We start from the raw sequence: 24,633 nt of genomic DNA, 5'->3' as shown, positions 1-24,633 counted from the left end.
CATTTTCTATTACAAGGTATTTACTGTCTGAAGATGCTGAAATAATGGAGTTATTTATTTATGGTCAGTGCTTTTAATGATAAAGGTTTACTTCAGGTTTAAAAAAGCACTACATTTTACAACTGTTTGGATTTGGTTTGAGAGCAACATAAGAAAGTAAAAATTAAACTTGAATGATTCCGATAGCGCATGTGATTTTAAGTCGCTTTTAAATACACTTTTAAATTTGATTTGTTCTCTTTGTTGAAAAAGAATACGCACAATTCCTACACTAATAGGAGCTAGCTGGCGATTGGTTCCTGCAAACATTTTGTCTCTTGCAATTGGCTAACTAGATGTGTTCAGCTAACTGCCAGTAGTCCAGTGCAGTTCCTTCAGCAAAGGTTATCAAGGGAATGAAGCACATTTGATCATAGAATTACACTGGAAAGTTGAGTAAAATTTTATGTTCTATCCAATTCACTGTCCCTTTTAACTCACCACTTGTAAAACAAGCGCAATGAACAAGCTTATATCGCTCCCCATACTGCCCATTAAAAGTATAGGGTGTGATAAAAAGTTTCAGCTGCGTTAGGTAATACCAGATTGTGCTTTATTCTGTGTGCAAGGTAGCACAAAAAATAATGCAACCTGCGGCATCCATTGCACTCCACTTGTAATCTAACATTTGTGGGGGGATTTTCTTGGTTACTTTCTTTTTAAAGAAAAGACACAAAACCCACATTTTTTTCTTTCATGATTTAGATAGAACATACAATTTTAAACAACTTTCCAATTTACTTCTATTATCTTAGTTGCTTCATTCTCTTGGTATCCTTTGTTGAATAAGTAGTAATGCACTACTTGGAGATTGGGTGAGTCAATAATATGAGATATATATGTGCAGCCACCAATTAACAGCTCCTGAGCCTACCTAGGTATCCTCAACAAAAATACCAAGAGAACAAAAAAAATTAGATAATTTAAGTAATTTGGAAAGTTGTTTAAAATCACAAGCTCTATCTCAATTATGAAAGAAAAAATGTGGGTTTCATATCTCTTTAAAGCAAAAATTGAAGTATGTGATTTGTCAGAGTATGGTATATAAGATGGAATAAATAAAAATTTACAGATTTTATGCTTTGTAAATGTATCAAACAAATGCCATTTATGTGATATTAGAGTAAAAAAAAAATGAATTATAAAAAAAAAAAAAAACTATTTGCTGGAGATGTACATTGACCACATATACCTTTTTCTTTGTTCCAGCTACGCATTTAGTAACGACCCAGCTAAATCTACTATAATTCCAAAACCTGACCCAAATGTCCCCATTGGTCAGTCATACGGATTGAACAATTTTGATATTTCCAAAGTTAACCGTTTGTATGAGTGCGGTAAGTATCACGTGCATTTTGCTGTGATGAGAGGCTTATAATTTTAAAGGAAGCTATAACAGGCAAATGGTTTCAAAATGATTCAGAACTGTAGCAAAAACAAGGAGTGAAACTTATGAAACTGTGAGTAAAGATTACATTATCAATGGAATAATACACTGAGTTGCACCAGGTAAGTTGCCTCATTTCCTATAATTTTCTCTATATTTTGGCTACATTACGAGTTGTGCATTACGGTTTTAATGATGAAAAAATGGCAATTTCAGCTTAAAAACAGTAACGCAGCCATTACGAGTCGTGTTGGTATAGCTTTACTGCAAGTATTTTAGCCTGTAATGCACCGACACAATCCATACCGCCATCTGAGAGCAGTAGTTATGGATTTTGTGTGACAAAAATATCTCACAAAACTCATAACTAAAGTGTTACAAAGTACACTAACACCCATAAGCTACCTATTAACCCCTAAACCGCGGCTTCGCAAACACTATTTAAAATGTATTAACCCCTACTCTGCCGCCCGCCCACATCCCTGCCACTATAATAAAGTTATTAACCCCTATTCCGCCGCTCCCCGACACCGCCACCACTAACTAAACCTATTAACCCCTAAACCGCCAGCCCCCCACATTGCCACTACTAAATAAAACTATTAACCCCTAAACCGCCAGCCACCCCACATCGCCACTAATAAATTAAATTATTAACCCCTAAACCTATCACCCCCTAACTTTAAATTAAAATTAAAATATCCCCATCTTAAAATAAATAAAAACTTACCTGTGAAATTAACCCCTTAATGACCACCGCACTTTTCCATTTTCTGTCCGTTTGGGACCAAGGCTATTTTTAAATTTTTGCGGTGTTTGTGTTTAGCTGTAATTTTCCTCTTGCTCATTTACTGCACCCACACATATTATATACCGTTTTTCTCGCCATTAAATGGACTTTCCAAAGATACCATTATTTTCATCATATCTTATAATTTATTATATTTTTTTTTATAAAATATGAAAAAAATGGAAAAAAAACACTTTTTCTAACTTTGACCCCCAAAATCTGTTACACATCTACAACCACCAAAAAACACCCATGCTAAATATTTTCTAAATTTTGTCCTGAGTTTAGAAATACCCAATGTTTACATTGTTTTTTTGCAAGTTATAGGGCCATAAATACAAGTAGCACTTTGCTATTTCCAAACCATTTTTTTCAAGATTAGCGCTAGTTACATTGGGACACTGATATCTTTCAGGAATCCCTGAATATCCCTTGACATGTATATATTTTTTTTTAGAAGACATCCCAAAGTATTGATCTAGGCCAATTTTGGTATATTTCATGCCACCATTTCACCGCCAAATGCGATCAAATACAAAAAATCGTTCACTTTTTCACAAATTTTTTTCACAAACTTTCGGTTTCTCACTGAAATTATTTACAAACAGCTTGTGCAATTATGGCACAAATGGTTGAAATTTTTTCTCTGGGATCCCCTTTGTTCAGAAATAACAGACATATATGGCTTTGGCATTGCTTTTTGGTAATTAGAAGGCCGCTAAATGCCGCTGCGCACCACACGTGTATTATGCCCAGCAGTGCAGGGGTTAATTAGGGAGCTTGTAGGGAGCTTGTAGGGTTAATTTTAGCTTTAGTGTAGTGTAGCAGACAACCCAAAGTATTGATCTAGGCCCATTTTGGTATATTGCATGCCACCATTTCACCGCCAAATGCGATCAAATAAAAAAAACGTTCCCTTTTTCACAAACTTTTTGTTTCTCACTGAAATTATTTACAAACAGCTTGTGCAATTATGGCATAAATGGTTGTAAATTTTTCTCTGGGATCCCCTTTGTTCAGAAATAGCAGACACATATGGCTTTGACGTTGCTTTTTGGTACTTAGAAGGCCGCTAAATGCGCATCACACGTATTATGGCTAGCAGTGAAGGGGTTAATTAGGTAGCTTGTAGGGAGCTTGCAGGGTTAATTTTAGCTTGATCCCTCCCAAACAGCTCTCTTCCCTCCCCACAATTGTCCCCGCCATCTTAAGTACTGGCAGAAACTCTGCCAGTACTAAAATAAAAGCTATATTTGGGCTTTTTTTTTTAAAGAAAAGGCATATTTACATATGCTGCTCTGTAGGACACCCCCATAACCCCCAACCTGACTTAATGGCCGCCATCTTGGGTATTGGCAGCTGTCTGCCAGTACCCAGTTTAGAATAAAATTGCTGATATTTTTTAATTTTTTCCCCTTTTCTGTAGTGTAGCTCCCTGCCCTACCAAAGACCAACCCCCCACCCCCTCCTAGATACCTTTGATTTATATTTTTTTTTAAATTAAAATACCCCTTTCTCAAACTTTTCAAAGTTATATTTTCTGTAGTGTAGCGGTTCCCACCCGCTCCCGCCCCGTGCACGCGCCCGCCCGGCGCCCCCGTGCATGCGCGCGCCCCCATCGGCCCTGCCCACGATCCCGCCCCCCTCCACATTACCCGGCCCATCGATGGCCGCCCACCCGCCTCCCAAGTCGGCTCCCACCCCCCAACGATACCGGCCATCGATGTCCGGTGCAGAGAGGGCCACAGAGTGGCTCTCTCTGCATCGGATGGCCATCTAGAGTTATTGCAGGATGCCTCAATATCGAGGCATCACTGCAATAACCGGAAAGCAGCTGGAAGCGAGCAGGATCGCTTCCAGCTGCTTTCCACACCGAGGACGTGCAGGGTACGTCCTCAGGCGTTAACTGCCTTTTTTTGAGGACGTACCCTGCATATCCTCGGTCGTTAAGGGGTTAAAAAACCTACACTTAAACTAACAATTAACCTAACATAACTATTATACTAAATTATTATACTAAAATTGAAATAACTATCAATTTAAAAAAACTAAATTACACATTAAAAATAAAACTAACACTACTAAAAGAAATTAAGTGTAAAATTACAAAACCCATGTTTACTGGGTCATGATTTGTGTGTGTGTGTTGTAGGAGAGTATGTGTGGTGTGTGTGTGTTATATGATGGTGTCTGTGGTGTTTGTGTTATATGAGAGTGTGTATTGTGTGTTATATGAGTGTGTGTAGTGTGTATTGATGTAGAGTGTGTGTGGTATTAGAGTGTGTGTGTTGTGTGTTGTATGAAAGTGTGTGTTGTGTGTTATATGAGAGTGTGTGTAGTGTGCATTGAATTAGAGTGTGTGTGTTGTATCAGAGTGTGTGTGGTGTGTGTTATATGAGTGTTTGTTGTATTACAGTGTGTGTGGTGTGTGTTATATGAGAGTGTGTGTGGTGTTTGTGTTATATGAGAGTGTGTGTAGTGTGTATTGATTGAGAGTGTGTGTGGTGTTTGTGTGTTATATGGTGGTGTGTGTGGTGTTTGTGTGTTATATGAGAGTGTGTGGTGTGTATTGATTGAGAGTTTGCGTGTTGTATTAGATTGCGTGCGATGTGTGTTGTATGAGAGTGTGTGTGTTGTGAGTTATATGAGAGTGTGTGGTGTGTATTGATTAAGAGTGTGTGTGTTGTATTAGAGTCTATGTGGTGTGTGTTGTATGAGAGTGTGTGTGTTGCATGAGTGTGTGTGTGTTACATTTTTCAACACTTTCAAGTTTGACTACAATCAGTAATAAAGTACGCAGCTATCTTGCTGCATATTACTTCAGAAATTTTCAGATTACGCATAAAAATATGGTTGCGAATGTATGTGGTGTCATAACACTCAGGCGAAAAAAAGTTTGAAGAACCCTGCACTAGAACCCTGCACTAGATCAATTATGTCAACCAACTCAAAGGTAAAGGAATAAATAAATAAATAAATAAATAAATAAATAAATAAATAAATAAATGTGCATATTTCTCTCTCTCTCTCTTAGATATCTGTAGCAATTTGCTCACTTCCCAAACTGGAAAAGTGACTTCAGCAAACTATCCATCTGGATATCTAAATAATACTAATTGCTTATGGCTTATCCGCATCCCAGCTAATAAGGTATGTGTCACAAATGCATGTACATATGTCATACAAAATGTTGTGGGGGCCTTTTTATTTCACATAACTGCACTCCACGGTACATAGGCAGAATATGAAAACATGAATGAAAAATGAGTGTCATGAAATATGTTACAAAAACATAACAAATACATTTATTTATACAATACTTTGGCTACATCTATGTCTCCCAATGAGATAAAATAAATAATGCTATATGCACTGTTAACAGGTTTTCCTGACATTTGAAGCATTTGATGTCCAGTCCTCCACAAACTGCATGTCAGACTATGTTAAAGTATATGATGGAGCCAGCAAAACCTCTCCAGTTCTCCTTGATAAAACCTGTGGTTCCGAAATGTTGACCTCACTTCTAGCATCCAGTAATTCAATGCTTGTAGAATTTGTTAGTGATGGAGTAGTTACCGCAACTGGATTTAAGGCTTCATACAGTACAGGTATGCATTCATTTGTACCTATTCAAACCTCTGGTTCATGAGTTTTAGACCAGACATAATCTTTACTTCTGAAGTTATAAAAGTAGAAAACCCCATATGCCAGGGAGCCTGTGATGCTTTAAATATTGTACTTGCTTTGTGAAATTGTGAGCAATTTAAATACCAGCATACAATCTATTCCCTGTTAGCAACAGCCCACAGTTTGCTTGTGGATAGCAGCCTTTCAAATACAGTACACAGGCTACCGGTGCCACATGCTAGATACAGTGCACACACTACCAGTGTAACATGCTAGATACAGTGCACACACTACCAGTGTAACATGCTAGATACGATGCACACACTACCAGTGTAACATGCTAGATACAGTGCACACACTACCAGTGTAACATGTTAGATACAGTGCACACTCTACAAGTGTAACATGCTAGATACAGTGCACACACTACCAGTGTAACATGCTAGATACAGTGCACACACTACCAGTGTAACATGCTAGATACAGTGCACACACTACCAGTGTAACATGCTAGATACAGTGCACACACTACCAGTGTAACATGCTAAATACAGTGCACACACTACCAGTGTAACATGCTAGATACAGTGCACACACTACCAGTGTAACATGCTAGATACACACTACCAATGTAACATGCTAGATACAGTGCACACACTACCAGTGTAACATGCTAGATACAGTGCACACACTAACAGTGTAACATTCTAGATACAGTGCACACACTACCAGTGTAACATGCTAGATACAATGCACACACTACCAGTGTAACATGCTAGATACAGTGCACACACTACCAGTGTAACATGCTAAATACAGTGCACACACTACCAATGTAACATGCTAGATACAGTGCACACACTACCAGTGTAACATGCTAGATACAATGCACACACTACCAGTGTAACATGCTAGATACAGTGCACACACCACCAGTGTAACATGCTAGATACAATGCACACACTACCAGTGTAACATGCTAGATACAGTGCACACACTACCAGTGTAACATGCTAGATACAATGCACACACTACCAGTGTAACATGCTAGATACAGTGCACACGCTACCAGTGTAACATGCTAGATACAGTGCACACGCTACCAGTGTAACAAGCTAGATACAGTGCACACACTACCAGTGTAACATGCTAGATACAGTGCACACACTACCAGTGTAACATGCTAGATACAGTGCACATGCTACCAGTGTAACATGCTAGATACAGTGCACACACTACCAGTGTAACATGCTAGATACAGTGCACACGCTACCAGTGTAACATGCTAAATACAGTGCACACACTACCAATGTAACATGCTAGATACAGTGCACACACTACCAGTGTAACATGCTAGATACAATGCACACACTACCAGTGTAACATGCTAGATACAGTGCACACACCACCAGTGTAACATGCTAGATACAATGCACACACTACCAGTGTAACATGCTAGATACAGTGCACACACTACCAGTGTAACATGCTAGATACAATGCACACACTACCAGTGTAACATGCTAGATACAGTGCACACGCTACCAGTGTAACATGCTAGATACAGTGCACACGCTACCAGTGTAACAAGCTAGATACAGTGCACACACTACCAGTGTAACATGCTAGATACAGTGCACACACTACCAGTGTAACATGCTAGATACAGTGCACATGCTACCAGTGTAACATGCTAGATACAGTGCACACACTACCAGTGTAACATGCTAGATACAGTGCACACGCTACCAGTTTAACATGCTAGATACAGTGCACACACTACCAGTGTAATATGCTAGATACAGTGCACACACTACCAGTGTAACATTCTAGATACAGTGCACACGCTACCAGTGTAACATGCTAGATACAGTGCACACGCTACCAGTGTAACAAGCTAGATACAGTGCACACGCAACAAATGTAACATGCTAGATACAATGCACACACTACCAGTGTAACATGCTAGATACAATGCACACACTACCAGTGCAACATGCTAGATACAGTGCACACACAACCGGTGCAAAATGCTAGATACAGTGCACACACTACCGGTGCAAAATGCTAGATACAGTGCACACGGTACCAGTGAAACATGCTAGATATAGTGCATACGCTACTGGTGCAGCATGCTAGATACAGTGCACACGCTACCGGTGTAACATGTTAGATACAATGCACATGCTACCAGTGTAACATGCTAGATACAGTGCACACGCTACTGGTGTAACATGTTAGATACAATGCACATGCTACCAGTGTAACATGCTAGATACAGTGCACACACTACCGGTGCAAAATGCTAGATACAGTGCACACACTACCAGTGTAACATGCTAGATACCGTGCACACACTACCAGTGTAACATGCTAGATACAGTGCACACACTACCAATGTAACATGCTAGATACAGTGCACACACTACCAGTATAACATGCTAGATACAGTGCACACACTACCAATGTAACATGCTATATACAGTGTGCATGCTACCAGTGTAACATGCTAGATACAGTGCACACACTACCAGTGTAACATGCTATATACAGTGTGCATGCTACCAGTGTAACATGCTAGATACAGTGCACACACTACCAGTGCAACATGCTAGATACAGTACACACTATACCAGTGTAACATGCTAGATACAGTGCACACACTACCAGTGTAACATGCTAGATACAGTGCACACACTACCAGTGCAACATGCTAGATACAATGCACACACTACCAGTGTAATATGCTAGATACAGTACACACACTACCGGTGCAAAATGCTAGATACAGTGCACACACTACCAGTGTAACATGCTAGATACAGTGCACACACTACCAGTGTAACATGCTAGATACAGTGCACACACTACCAGTGTAACATGCTAGATACAGTGCACACACTACCAGTGCAACATGCTAGATACAGTGCACACACTACCAGTGCAACGTGCTAGATACAGTGCACACACTACCAGTGCAACATGCTAGATACAGTGCACACGCTACCAGTGTAACAAGCTAGATACAGTGCACACACTACCAGTGTAACATGCTAGATACAGTGCACACACTACCAGTGCAACATGCTAGATACAGTGCACACACTACCAGTGTAACATGCTAGATACAGTGCACACACTACCAGTGTAACATGCTAGATACAGTGCACACACTACCAGTGCAACATGCTAGATACAGTGCACACACTACCAGTGCAACGTGCTAGATACAGTGCACACACTACCAGTGCAACATGCTAGATACAGTGCACACGCTACCAGTGTAACAAGCTAGATACAGTGCACACACTACCAGTGTAACATGCTAGATACAATGCACACACTACCAGTGTAACATGCTAGATACAGTGCACACACTACCAGTGTAACATGCTAGATACAATGCACACACTACCAGTGTAACATGCTAGATACAGTGCACACACTACCAGTGTAACATGCTAGATACAGTGCACACACTACCAGTGTAACATGCTAGATACAGTGCACACACTACCAGTGTAACATGCTAGATACAATGCACACACTACCAGTGCAACATGCTAGATACAGTGCACACACAACCGGTGCAAAATGCTAGATACAGTGCACACACTACCGGTGCAAAATGCTAGATACAGTGCACACGGTACCAGTGAAACATGCTAGATATAGTGCATACGCTACTGGTGCAGCATGCTAGATACAGTGCCCACGCTACCGGTGTAACATGTTAGATACAATGCACATGCTACCAGTGTAACATGCTAGATACAGTGCACATGCTACTGGTGTAACATGTTAGATACAATGCAAATGCTACTAGTGTAACATGCTAGATACAGTGCACACACTACCGGTGCAAAATGCTAGATACAGTGCACACACTACCAGTGTAACATGCTAGATACCGTGCACACACTACCAGTGTAACATGCTAGATACAGTGCACACACTACCAATGTAACATGCTAGATACAGTGCACACACTACCAGTATAACATGCTAGATACAGTGCACACACTACCAATGTAACATGCTATATACAGTGTGCATGCTACCAGTGTAACATGCTAGATACAGTGCACACACTACCAGTGCAACATGCTAGATACAGTACACACGATACCAGTGTAACATGCTAGATACAGTGCACACACTACCAGTGTAACATGCTAGATACAGTGCACACACTACCAGTGCAACATGCTAGATACAATGCACACACTACCAGTGTAATATGCTAGATACAGTACACACACTACCGGTGCAAAATGCTAGATACAGTGCACACACTACCAGTGTAACATGCTAGATACAGTGCACACACTACCAGTGTAACATGCTAGATACAGTGCACACACTACCGGTGCAAAATGCTAGATACAGTGCACACACTACCAGTGCAACATGCTAGATACAGTGCACACACTACCAGTGCAACATGCTAGATACAGTGCACACACTACCAGTGCAACGTGCTAGATACAGTGCACACACTACCAGTGCAACATGCTAGATACAGTGCACACGCTACCAGTGTAACAAACTGGATACAGTGCACACACTACCAGTGTAACATGCTAGATACAATGCACACACTACCAGTGTAACATGCTAGATACAGTGCACACACTACCAGTGTAACATGCTAGATACAATGCACACACTACCAGTGTAACATGCTAGATACAGTGCACACACTACCAGTGTAACATGCTAGATACAGTGCACACACTACCAGTGTAACATGCTAGATACAGTGCACACACTACCAATGTAACATGCTAGATACAATGCACACACTACCAGTGTAACATGCTAGAAACAGTGCACACACTACCAGTGTAACATGCTAGATACAGTGCACACACTACCAGTGTAACATGCTAGATAGAGTGCACACACTACCAGTGTAACATGCTAGATACAGTGCACACACTACCAGTGTAACATGCTAGATACAGTGCACACACTACCAGTGTAACAAGCTAGATACAGTGCACACACTACCAGTGTAACATGCTGGATACAATGCACACACTACCAGTGTAACATGCTAGATACAGTGCACACACTACCAGTGTAACATGCTAGATACAGTGCACACACTACCAGTGTAACATGCTAGATACCGTGCACACACTACAAGTGTAATATGCTAGATACAGTGAACACACTACCAGTGTAACATGCTAGATACAGTGCACACGCTACCAGTGTAACATGCTAGATACAGTGCCCACACTACCAGTGTAACATGCTAGATACAGTGCACACACTACCAGTGTAACATGCTAGATACAGTGCACACACTACCAGTGTAACATGCCAAATACAGTGCACACACTGCCGGTGCAAAATGCTAGATACAGTGCACACACTACCAGTGTAACAAGCTAGATACAGTGTACACACTACCAGTGTAACACGCTAGATACAGTGCACACACTACCGGTGCAAAATGCTAGATACAGTGCACACACTACCAGTGTAACAAGCTAGATACAGTGCACACACTACCGGTGCAAAATGCTAGATACAGTGCACACACTACCGGTGCAAAATGCTAGATACAGTGCACACACTACCGGTGCAAAATGCTAGATACAGTGCACACACTACCAGTGTAACAAGCTGGATACAGTGCACACACTACCAGTGTAACATGCTAGATACAGTGCACACACTACCAGTGTAACATGCTAGATACAGTGCACACAGTACCAGTGTAACATGCTAGATACAGTGCACACACTACTAGTGTAACATGCTATATACAATGCACACACTACCAGTGTAACATTCTATATACAATGCACACACTACCAGTGTAACATGCTAGATACAGTGCACACACTACCAGTGTAACATGCTAGATACAGTGCACACACTACCAGTGCAACATGCTAGATACAGTGCACACACTACCAGTGCAACATGCTAGATACAGTGCACACACTACCAGTGTAACATGCTAGATACAGTGCACACACTACCAGTGTAACATGCTAGATACAGTGCACACACTACCAGTGTAACATGCTAGATACAGTGCACACACTACTAGTGTAACATGCTATATACAATGCACACACTACCAGTGTAACATGCTATATACAATGCACACACTACCAGTGTAACATGCTAGATACAGTGCACACACTACCAGTGTAACATGCTAGATACAGTGCACACACTACCAGTGTAACATGCTAGATACAGTGCACACACTACCAGTGCAACATGCTAGATACAATGCACACACTACCAGTGCAACATGCAAGATACAGTGCACACGCAACAAATTTAACATGCTAGATACAATGCACACACTACCAGTGCAACATGCTAGATACAGTGCACACACTACCGGTGCAAAATGCTAGATACAGTGCACACACTACTGGTGCAAAATGCTAGATACAGTGCACACGGTACCAGTGAAACATGCTAGATATAGTGCATACGCTACTGGTGCAGCATGCTAGATACAGTGCACACGCTACCGGTGTAACATGTTAGATACAATGCACATGCTACCAGTGTAACATGCTAGATACAGTGCACACGCTACTGGTGTAACATGTTAGATACAATGCACATGCTACCAGTGTAACATGCTAGATACAGTGCACACACTACCGGTGCAAAATGCTAGATACAGTGCACACACTACCAGTGTAACATGCTAGATACCGTGCACACACTACCAGTGTAACATGCTAGATACAGTGCACACACTACCAATGTAACATGCTAGATACAGTGCACACAATACCAGTGTAACATGCTAGATACAGTGCACACACTACCAATGTAACATGCTATATACAGTGTGCATGCTACCAGTGTAACATGCTAGATACAGTGCACACACTACCTGTGCTACATGATAGATACAGTACACACGCTACCAGTGTAACATGCTAGATACAGTGCACACACTACCAGTGTAACATGCTAGATACAGTGCACACACTACCAGTGCAACATGCTAGATACAATGCACACACTACCAGTGTAATATGCTAGATACAGTGCACACACTACCGGTGCAAAATGCTAGATACAGTGCACACACTACCAGTGTAACATGCTAGATACAGTGCACACACTACCAGTGTAACATGCTAGATACAGTGCACACACTACCAGTGTAACATGCTAGATACAGTGCACACACTACCAGTGTAACATGCTAAATACAATGCACACACTACCAGTGTAACATGCTAGATACAGTGCACACACTACCGGTGCAAAATGCTAGATACAGTGCACACACTACCAGTGCAACATGCTAGATACAGTGCACACACTACCAGTGTAACATGCTAGATACAGTGCACACACTACCAGTGCAACATGCTAGATACAGTGCACACACTACCAGTGTAACATGCTAGATACAATGCACACACTACCAGTGTAACATGCTAGATACAGTGCACACACTACCAGTGTAACATGCTAGATACAGTGCACACACTACGAGTGCAACGTGCTAGATACAGTGCACACACTACCAGTGCAACATGCTAGATACAGTGCACACGCTACCAGTGTAACAAGCTAGATACAGTGCACACACAACCAGTGTAACATGCTATATACAGTGCACACAATACCAGTGCAACAAACTAGATACAGTGCACACGCTACCAGTGTAACATGCTAGATACAGTGCACACACTACCAGTGCAACAAACTAGATACAGTGCACACGCTACCAGTGCAGCAGGCTAGATACAGTGCACACACTACCAGTGTAACATGCTAGATACAGTGCACACGCTACCAGTGTAACATGCTAGATACAGTGCACACACTGGAGGGTGTCACCCGGGTGCGGCCCGCCCCCCCGCCCCCCCCCCCCCTAGTGACGCCACTGCACACACTACCAGTGTAACAAGCTAGATACAGTGCACACACTACCGGTGCAAAATGCTAGATACAGTGCACACACTACCGGTGCAAAATGCTAGATACAGTGCACACACTACCAGTGTAACAAGCTAGATACAGTGCACACACTACCAGTGTAACATGCTAGATACAGTGCACACACTACCAGTGTAACATGCTAGATACAGTGCACACACTACCAGTGTAACATGCTAGATACAGTGCACACACTACCAGTGTAACATGTTAGATACAGTGCAAACACTACCAGTGTAACATGCTAGATACAGTGCACACACTACCAGTGCAACATGCTAGATACAGTGCACACACTACCAGTGTAACAAGCTAGATACAGTGCACACACTACCAGTGTAACATGCTAGATACAGTGCACACACTACCAGTGTAACATGCTAGATACAATGCACACACTACCAGTGTAACATGCTAGATACAGTGCACACACTACCAATGTAACAAGCTAGATACAGTGCACACACTACCAGTGTAACATGCTAGATACAGTGCACACACTACCAGTGTAACAAGCTAGATACAGTGCACACACTACCAGTGTAACAAGCTAGATACAGTGCACACACTACAAGTGTAACATGCTAGATACAGTGCACACACTACCAGTGTAACAAGCTAGATACAGTGCACCCACTACCAGTGTAACATGCTAGATACAATGCACACACTACCAGTGTAACATGCTAGATACAGTGCACACGCTACCAGTGTAACATGCTAGATACAGTGCACACACTACCAGTGTAACAAGCTAGATACAGTGCACACACTACCAGTGTAACATGCTAGATACAGTGCACACACTACCAGTGTAACATGCTAGATACAGTGCACACACTACCAGTGTAACATGCTAGATACAGTGCACACACTACCAGTGTAACATGCTAGATACAGTGCACACACTACCAGTGTAACATGCTAGATACAGTGCACACACTACCAGTGTAACAAGCAAGATACAGTGCACACACTACCAGTGTAACATGCTAGATACAGTACGCATGCTACCAGTGTAACTTGCCAGATACAATGCCCACAATACCGGTACAAAATGCTAGATACAGTGCTTACACTACCAGTGTAACATGCTAAATACAGTGCACACACTACCAGTGTAACATGCTAGATACAGTGCACACACTACCAGTGTAACATGCTAGATACAGTGCACACACTACCAGTGCAAAATGCTAGATACAGTGCACACACTACCGGTGCAAAATGCTAGATACAGTGCACACACTACCAGTGTAACAAGCTAGATACAGTGCACACACTACCGGTGCAAAATGCTAGATACAGTGCACACACTACCGGTGCAAAATGCTAGATACAGTGCACACACTACCGGTGCAAAATGCTAGATACAGTGCACACACTACCGGTGCAAAATGCTAGATACAGTGCACACACTACCAGTGTAACATGCTAGATACAGTGCACACACTACCAGTGTAACATGTTAGATACAGTGCACACACTACCAATGTAACATGCTAGATACAGTGCACACACTACCAGTGCAACATGCTAGATACAGTGCACACACTACCAGTGTAACATGCTAGATACAGTGCACACACTACCAGTGTAACATGCTAGATACAGTGCACACACTACCAGTGTAACATGCTAGATACAATGCACACACTACCAGTGTAACATGCTAGATACAGTGCACACACTACCAGTGTAAAAAGCTAGATACAGTGCACACACTACCAGTGTAACATGCTAGATACAGTGCACACACTACCAGTGTAACAAGCTAGATACAGTGCACACACTACCAGTGTAACATGCTAGATACAGTGCACACACTACCAGTGTAACAAGCTAGATACAGTGCACACACTACCAGTGTAACAAGCTAGATACAGTGCACACACTACCAGTGTAACATGCTAGATACAATGCACACACTACCAGTGTAACATGCTAGATACAGTGCACACGCTACCAGTGTAACGTGCTAGATACAGTGCACACACTACCAGTGTAACAAGCTAGATACAGTGCACACACTACCAGTGTAACATGCTAGATACAGTGCACACACTACCAGTGTAACATGCTAGATACAGTGCACACACTACCAGTGTAACATGCTAGATACAGTGCACACACTACCAGTGTAACATGCTAGATACAGTGCACACACTACCAGTGTAACATGCTAGATACAGTGCACACACTACCAGTGTAACATGCTAGATACAGTGCACACACTACCAGTGTAACAAGCTAGATACAGTGCACACACTACCAGTTTAACATGCTAGATACAGTGCACACACTACCAGTGTAACATGCTAGACACTGTGCAGACACTACCAGTGTAACATGCTAGATACAGTGCACACACTACCAGTGTAACATGCTAGATACAATGCACACACTACCAGTGTAACATGCTAGACACTGTGCAGACACTACCAGTGTAACATGCTAGATACAGTGCACACACTACCAGTGCAACATGCTAGATACAGTTCAGAAACTACCAGTGTAACATGCTAGATACAGTGCACACACTACCAGTGTAACATACTAGATACAGTGCACACACTACCAGTGCAACATGCTAGATACAGTGCACACACTACCAGTGTAACATGCTAGATACAGTGCACACACTACCAGTGCAACATGCTAGATACAATGCACACTCAACAAATGTAACATGCTAGATACAATGCACACACTACCAGTGTAACATGCTATATACAATGCACACACTACCAGTGTAACATGCTAGATATAGTGCACACACTACCAGTGTAACATGCTAGATACAGTGCACACACTACCAGTGTAACATGCTAGATACAGTGCACACACTACCAGTGCAACATGCTAGATACAGTGCACACACTACCAGTGTAACATGCTAGATACAATGCACACACTACCAGTGTAATATGCTAGATACAATGCACACACTACCAGTGCAACATGCTAGATACAGTGCACACACTACCGGTGCAAAATGCTAGATACAGTGCACACACTACCGGTGCAAAATGCTAGATACAGTGCACACGGTACCAGTGAAACATGCTAGATATAGTGCATACGCTACTGGTGCAGCATGCTAGATACAGTGCACACGCTACCGGTGTAACATGTTAGATACAATGCACATGCTACCAGTGTAACATGCTAGATACAGTGCACACGCTACTGGTGTAACATGTTAGATACAATGCACATGCTACCAGTGTAACATGCTAGATACAGTGCACACACTACCGGTGCAAAATGCTAGATACAGTGCACACACTACCAGTGTAACATGCTAGATACCGTGCACACACTACCAGTGTAACATGCTAGATACAGTGCAAACACTACCAATGTAACATGCTAGATACAGTGCACACACTACCAGTGTAACATGCTAGATACAGTGCACACACTACCAGTGTAACATGCTAGATACAGTGCACACACTACCGATGTAACATGCTAGATACAATGCACACACTACCAGTGTAACATGCTAGCTACAGTACACACACTACCAGTGTAACATGTTAGATACAGTGCACACGCTACCAGTGTAACATGCTAGATACAGTGCACATGCTACCAGTGTAACATGCTAGATACAGTGCACACACTACCAGTGTAACATGCTAGATACAGTGCACACACTTCCAGTGTAACATGCTAGATACAGTGCACACACTACCAGTGTAACATGCTAGATACAGTGCACACACTACCAGTGTAATATGCTAGATACAATGCACACACTACCAGTGTAACATGCTAGATACAGTGCACACACTACCAGTGTAACATGCTAGATACAGTGCACACACTACCATTGTAATATGCTAGATACAGTGCATACACTAAAAATGTAACATGCTAGATACAGTGCACACACTACCAGTGTAACAGGCTAGATACAATGCACACACTGCCAGTGTAACATGCTAGATACAGTGCACACACTACCAGTGTAACAAGCTATATACAGTGCACATGCTACCAGTGCAACATGCTAGATACAGTGCACATGCTACCAGTGTAACATGGAAGATACAGTGCACACAGTACCAGTGAAACATGCTAGATATAGTGCACACGCTACTGGTGTAACATGCTAGATACAATGCACACGCTACCAGTGTAACATGCTAGATACAGTACGCATGCTACCAGTGCAGCATGCTAGATACAGTGCACATTCTACCATTGTAACATGCTATATACAGTGCACATGCTACTAGTGTAACATGCTAGATACAATGCACACGCTACCAGTGCAACATGCTAGATACAGTTCACACACTACAAGTGTAACATGCTACCAGTGCAACATGCTAGATACAGTGCACACACTACAAGTGTAACATGCTATATACAGTGTGCATGCTACCAGTGCAATATGCTAGATACAGTGCACACACTACCAGTGTAACATGCTAAATACAGTGCACACGCTACCAGTGTAACATGCTAGATACAGTGCACACGCTACCAGTGTAACATGCTAGATACAGTGCACACGCTACCTGTGTAACATGCTAGATACAGTGCACACACTACCAGTGTAACATGCTAGATACAGTGCACACACTACCAGTGTAACAAGCTAGATACAGTGCACACACTACTAGTGTAACATGCTAGATACAGTGCACACACTAAAAGTGTAATATGCTAGATACAGTGCACACACTACCAGTGTAATATGCTAGTTACAGTGCACACACTACCAGTGTTACATGCTAGATACAGTGCGCACACTACCAGTGTAACATGCTATATACAGTGCACACACTACCAGTGTAATATGGTAGATACAGTGCACACGCTAAAAATGTAACATGCTAGATACAGTGCAAACACTACCAGTGTAACAGGCTAGATACAATGCACACACTACCAGTGTAACATGCTAGATACAGTACACACACTACCAGTGTAACATGCTAGATACAGTGCACATGCTACCAGTGCAACATGCTAGATAGAGTGCACATGCTACCAGTATAACATGGAAGATACAGTGCACACAGTACCAGTGAAACATGCTAGATATAGTGCACACGCTACTGGTGTAACATGCTAGATACAATGCACACGCTACCAGTGCAGCATGCTAGATACAGTGCACACACTACCAGTGTAACATGTTAGATACAATGCACACGCTACCAGTGTAACATGCTAGATACAGTGCACACACTACCAGTGTAACATGCTAGATACAGTGCACACACTACAAGTGTAACATGCTAGATACAAGGCAAACATTACCAGTGTAACATGCTAGATACAGTGCAAACACTACTAGTGTAACATGCTAGATACAGTGCACACACTACAAGTGTAATATGCTAGATACAGTGCGCATGCTACCAGTGCAACATGCTAGATACAGTGCACACGCTACCAGTGTAACATGCTAGATACAGTATGCATGCTACCAGTGCAGCATGCTAGATACAGTACACATTCTACCAGTGTAACATGCTATATACAGTGCACATGCTACCAGTGTAACATGCTAGATACAATGCACACGCTACCAGTGCAACGTGCTAGATACAGTTCACACACTACAAGTGTAACATGCTACCAGTGCAACATGCTAGATACAGTGCACACACTACAAGTGTAACATGCTATATATAGTGTGCATGCTACCAGTGCAATATGCTAGATACAGTGCACACACTACCAGTGTAACATGCTAGATACAGTGCACACGCTACCAGTGTAACATGCTAGATACAGTGCACACACTACCAGTGTAACATACTGTATACAGTGCACACACTACCAGTGTAACATGCTAGATACAGTGCACACACTACCAGTGTAATATGTTAGATACAATGCACACTCTACCAGTGCAACAAGCTAGATACAGTTTACATGCTACCAGTGTAACATGCTAGATACAGTGCACACACTACCAGTGTAACATGCTAGATACAGTGCACACACTACCAGTGTAACATGCTAGATACAGTGCACACACTACCAGTGTAACATGCTAGATACAGTGCACACGCTACCAGTGTAACATGCTAGATACAGTGCACACGCTACCAGTGTAACAAGCTAGATACAGTGCACACACTACCAGTGTAATATGCTAGATACAGTGCACACGCTACCCGTTCCACATGCTAGATACAGTGCACACACTACCAGTGTAACAAGCTAGATACAGTGCACACACTACCAGTGTAACATGCTAGATACAGTGCACACGCTACCATTGTAACATGCTAGATACAGTGCACACACTACCAGTGTAACATGCTAGATACAGTGCACACACTACCAGTGTAACATGCTAGATACAGTGCACATGCTACCATTGTAACATGCTAGATACAGTGCACACGGTACCAGTGTAACATGCTTGATACAGTGCACACGCTACCAGTGTAACATGCTAGATACAGTGCAAACACTAACGGTGCAATATGCTAGATACAGTGCACACACTACCAGTGCAACATGCTAGATACAGTGCACACACTACCAGTGCAACATGCTAGATACAGTGCACACACTACCAGTGCAACATGCTAGATACAGTGCACACACTACCAGTGTAACATGCTAGATACAGTGCACACACTACCAGTGTAACATGCTAGATACAGTGCACACACTACCAGTGTAACATGCTAGATACAGTGCACACACTACCAGTGTAACATGCTAGATACAGTGCACACACTACCTTTGTAACATGCTAGATACAGTGCACACACTACCAGTGTAACATGCTAGATACAGTGCACACGCTAGATATATATATGTGTGTGTATATATATTTATGTGTGTGTGTTTATATATATATATATATATATATATATATATATATATATATATATATATATATATATATGTGTGTGTGTGTGTGTGTGTTTATATATATATATGAGAAATATATGCACCCTTCTGCACTTATACATTGTTATCTTTATTACTTCCAGTTCACTGTGGTGGTTTTTTTAATACCTCATCTGGGATTATAACATCACCAGGATACCCTAATCTATACCCACAATCTGTTGACTGTATGTGGCTTATTACTGCTCCCTCAGAAAAAGTAAAAAAGGTAACTTTTTTTTTATCTATTACAACACAAAATACATTTATATTAATCATCCATGGAGATGAAAAGGCTTCTCATTGTCAGAAAGAGTAACTAAACTGCACATTACTCAATACTATATGATTTTCATTTCACTACAGGCTCTTTAAAATATTATCAGTAATGAACAGGGATGGGCAAAATGCTGTATTTTAGTGTTCAAATAATAAAACCAATGCTCTTCTTGATATTCAAATGTTTATAGAACATATTTAAATGATAATGTTTATGGCTAGATGCGTGCAAGCGATAGTAGCGCTCCACTTTGTAATACCAGCTCAGAATAATGTGCATGAGATGAGGAAAGAAAGAACGCTGGGTCTCTTAGTGTATCCACAGATTTATTGGGATACAGGCTTCAATCAACAAAGGGTAAGCTCCTATCTGAAGCGTTTCGTGCATGCGTACGTGCTTCATCAGTATCACAACAATGTGTGCCGGTATTACAAGTAAGCATCGCGCTCACAAGTGCACACTTCCATAGGCTCCTATGGGAGCCTCGTTCTGATGCAGTCAGAGGGGTAAGTAGCGCAGCATTTTTAAATATATATGTATATGAAAATATATATATATATATATATATATATATATATATATATATATATATATATATATATATACATATATATATATATAAATTCAATATATGCTAATTTGTGTATATACAGTATATGCTAATATGTGTATATACAGTATATGCTAATATGTGTATATACATATATATTTACATTGTGGTCTATGGTACCACACCCCACTCCTCCAACTCTAAAGTCCCAAAACTGCCTTGTGCAGTTTTTTTTTATTAAGGACATTTGGGGCACTTAAGAGAAAATGAACCAGATCATTGGTTAATTTTCTGAGTACCAATTGCTACTGCGATCTCGTGGTAGCAATAACCAGCCACTTGTAATGGCTGGTTAATTATCGTGATCCACTTTTGATCTAGCCCTTAATTGATAGTTTCAATTTTACATTTAAATATCGATTCCAGCAGTCTTACGTTGAAGTCTAATAAAAAACAATATTTATGAAATTAATGGCACTACCAAAAGGAATTCCTATGTGAACTGCTATATACATATACAGGGAGTGCAGAATTATTAGGCAAGTTGTATTTTTGAGGATTCCTTTTATTATTGAACAACAACCATGTTCTCAATGAACCCAAAAAACTCATTAATATCAAAGCTGAATAGTTTTGGAAGTAGTTTTTAGTTTGTTTTTAGTTATAGCTATTTTAGGGGGATATCTGTGTGTGCAGGTGACTATTACTGTGCATAATTATTAGGCAACTTAACAAAAAAACAAATATATACCCATTTCAATTATTTCTTTTTACCAGTGAAACCAATATAACATCTCAACATTCACAAATATACATTTCTGACATTCAAAAACAAAACAAAAACAAATCAGTGACCAATATAGACACCTTTCTTTGCAAGGACACTCAAAAGCCTGCCATCCATGGATTCTGTCAGTGTTTTGATCTGTTCACCATCAACATTGCGTGCAGCAGCAACCACAGCCTCCCAGACACTGTTCAGAGAGGTGTACTGTTTTCCCTCCTTGTAAATCTCACATTTGATGATGGACCACAGGTTCTCAATGGGGTTCAGATCAGGTGAACAAGGAGGCCATGTCATTAGATTTTCTTCTTTTATACCCTTTCTTGCCAGCCACACTGTGGAGTACTTGGACCGTGTGATGGAGCATTGTCCTGCATGAAAATCATGTTTTTCTTGAAGGATGCAGACTTCTTCCTGTACCACTGCTTGAAGAAGGTGTCTTCCAGAAACTGGCAGTAGGACTGGGAGTTGAGCTTGACTCCATCCTCAACCCGAAAAGGCCCCACAAGCTCATCTTTGATGATACCAGCCCAAACCAGTACTCCACCTCCACCTTGCTGACGTCTGAGTCGGACTGGAGCTCTCTGCCCTTTACCAATCCAGCCACGGGCCCATCCATCTGGCCCATCAAGACTCACTCTCATTTCATCAGTCCATAAAACCTTAGAAAAATCAGTCTTGAGATATTTCTTGGCCCAGTCTTGACGTTTCAGCTTGTGTGTCTTGTTCAGTGGTGGTCGTCTTTCAGCCTTTCTTACCTTGGCCATGTCTCTGAGTATTGCACACCTTGTGCTTTTGGGCACTCCAGTGATGTTGCAGCTCTGAAATATGGCCAAACTGGTGGCAAGTGGCATCTTGGCAGCTGCACGCTTGACTTTTCTCAGTTCATGGGCAGTTATTTTGCGCCTTGGTTTTTCCACACGCTTCTTGCGACCCTGTTGACTATTTTGAATGAAACGCTTGATTGTTCGATGATCACGCTTCAGAAGCTTTGCAATTTTAAGAGTGCTGCATCCCTCTGCAAGATATCTCACTATTTTTGACTTTTCTGAGCCTGCCAAGTCCTTCTTTTGACCCATTTTGCCAAAGGAAAGGAAGTTGCCTAATAATTATGCACACCTGATATAGGGTGTTGATGTCATTAGACCACACCCCTTCTCATTACAGAGATGCACATCACCTAATATGCTTAATTGGTAGTAGGCTTTCGAGCCTATACAGCTTGGAGTAAGACAACATGCATAAAGAGGATGATGTGGTCAAAATACTCATTTGCCTAATAATTCTGCACTCCCTGTATATAATGATAGTTTACCAATGAGGTGCTGTGTATTGGACAGAAATTGATACTTTATTCTACAAGGTATAGCTATATTCGATGTGTAGATTTTTTCTACATAGTAAACGCATCAGCTGTTACAACATAGCCATATTCTAGGTCGGTGGGAGGATCACCTTAAGCGGTTTCTTTGTTTATGTGACCAATGTTAAGAGGATAAGAGAGCCCTCAGAGGGTGCGCTGATGCTGTCCGATCGATTGTAGTTAGATGAGACTTCTAAAAAAATGCTGCACTCCCAAAGAAAATCCTGATGGATCTCGAGCTGTATAGGATAGAAGAAGAGAGAGGCGCCACAGCACATAAAACAGTATCGTACGTCCAGGTAAATGTATCCCCTACGTTAACAGGTCACCCCGTAAAGCCAAATACTCACAAACAGAGTGGCACCAGAGTCGTGCCTCAAAGTGCGAGTCGGGGCTGTTCATAGTCGCCCGACAGACACACCCCAGCCAGTAGACCTCACTCTGTATTCACCAGTCAAACGTCGGTAATCGGCAAGCCTCCACAGGTTCCGTGTGGCTACGATCAGTTCAGCTACCACTGCAGGTAACATGGGATGGGAGTAGGGCGTGAATAATCACTCGTTGGAAATACGATAAGGTGATGGTTTAAAAGCACACAGGACAGAGCAGGTACAAAAAAAGTCTGTATTTATTTATTTAAAAGAAAACAACAGCAACGCGTTTCCCGGCTAGATATGCCGCTTCATCAGGCTGTTCTAAACTAAGCTCTTGCTGCCAATAAATACCTTACCTACACCTGTTGGTGGGCGTTCTAACTGGCTCTACCTGTCTTCCTGTTCTAAATTTAATCACTTTATCACCAGAAGTATATACATTCATGCGAATACTACAGTCAGAACAAAATATTATAACAGACAAAAATAGAATTAAAATTCTTACATCGCTGACTAACATCACCAAGATACCCTAATCTATACCTACAATCTGTTGACTGTATGTGGCTTATTACTGCTCCCTGAGAAAAAGTAAAAAAGGTAACTTTTTTTTATCTAT

The 24,633-nt window shown here is 41.5% G+C and overlaps 1 protein-coding gene across 1 annotated transcript in view; it reads left to right on the top strand.

Annotated features, from left to right (window-relative positions):
• The window catches only part of LOC128655237 (astacin-like metalloendopeptidase), a 100,282-nt gene that overhangs the window by 44,050 nt on the left and 31,599 nt on the right, over positions 1–24,633 (top strand). The window contains exons 10-13 of the mRNA XM_053708903.1: positions 1,249–1,376; positions 5,251–5,366; positions 5,599–5,824; positions 20,768–20,892. Of these exons, the coding sequence (XP_053564878.1) occupies positions 1,249–1,376; positions 5,251–5,366; positions 5,599–5,824; positions 20,768–20,892 (595 nt within the window). The remainder of the gene's footprint in view (positions 1–1,248; positions 1,377–5,250; positions 5,367–5,598; positions 5,825–20,767; positions 20,893–24,633) is intronic.

Source organism: Bombina bombina, chromosome 4 (genome assembly GCF_027579735.1).
Source record: "Bombina bombina isolate aBomBom1 chromosome 4, aBomBom1.pri, whole genome shotgun sequence".
NCBI lineage: Eukaryota > Metazoa > Chordata > Amphibia > Anura > Bombinatoridae > Bombina > Bombina bombina.
This window is presented reverse-complemented; position numbering and strand designations above follow the sequence as displayed.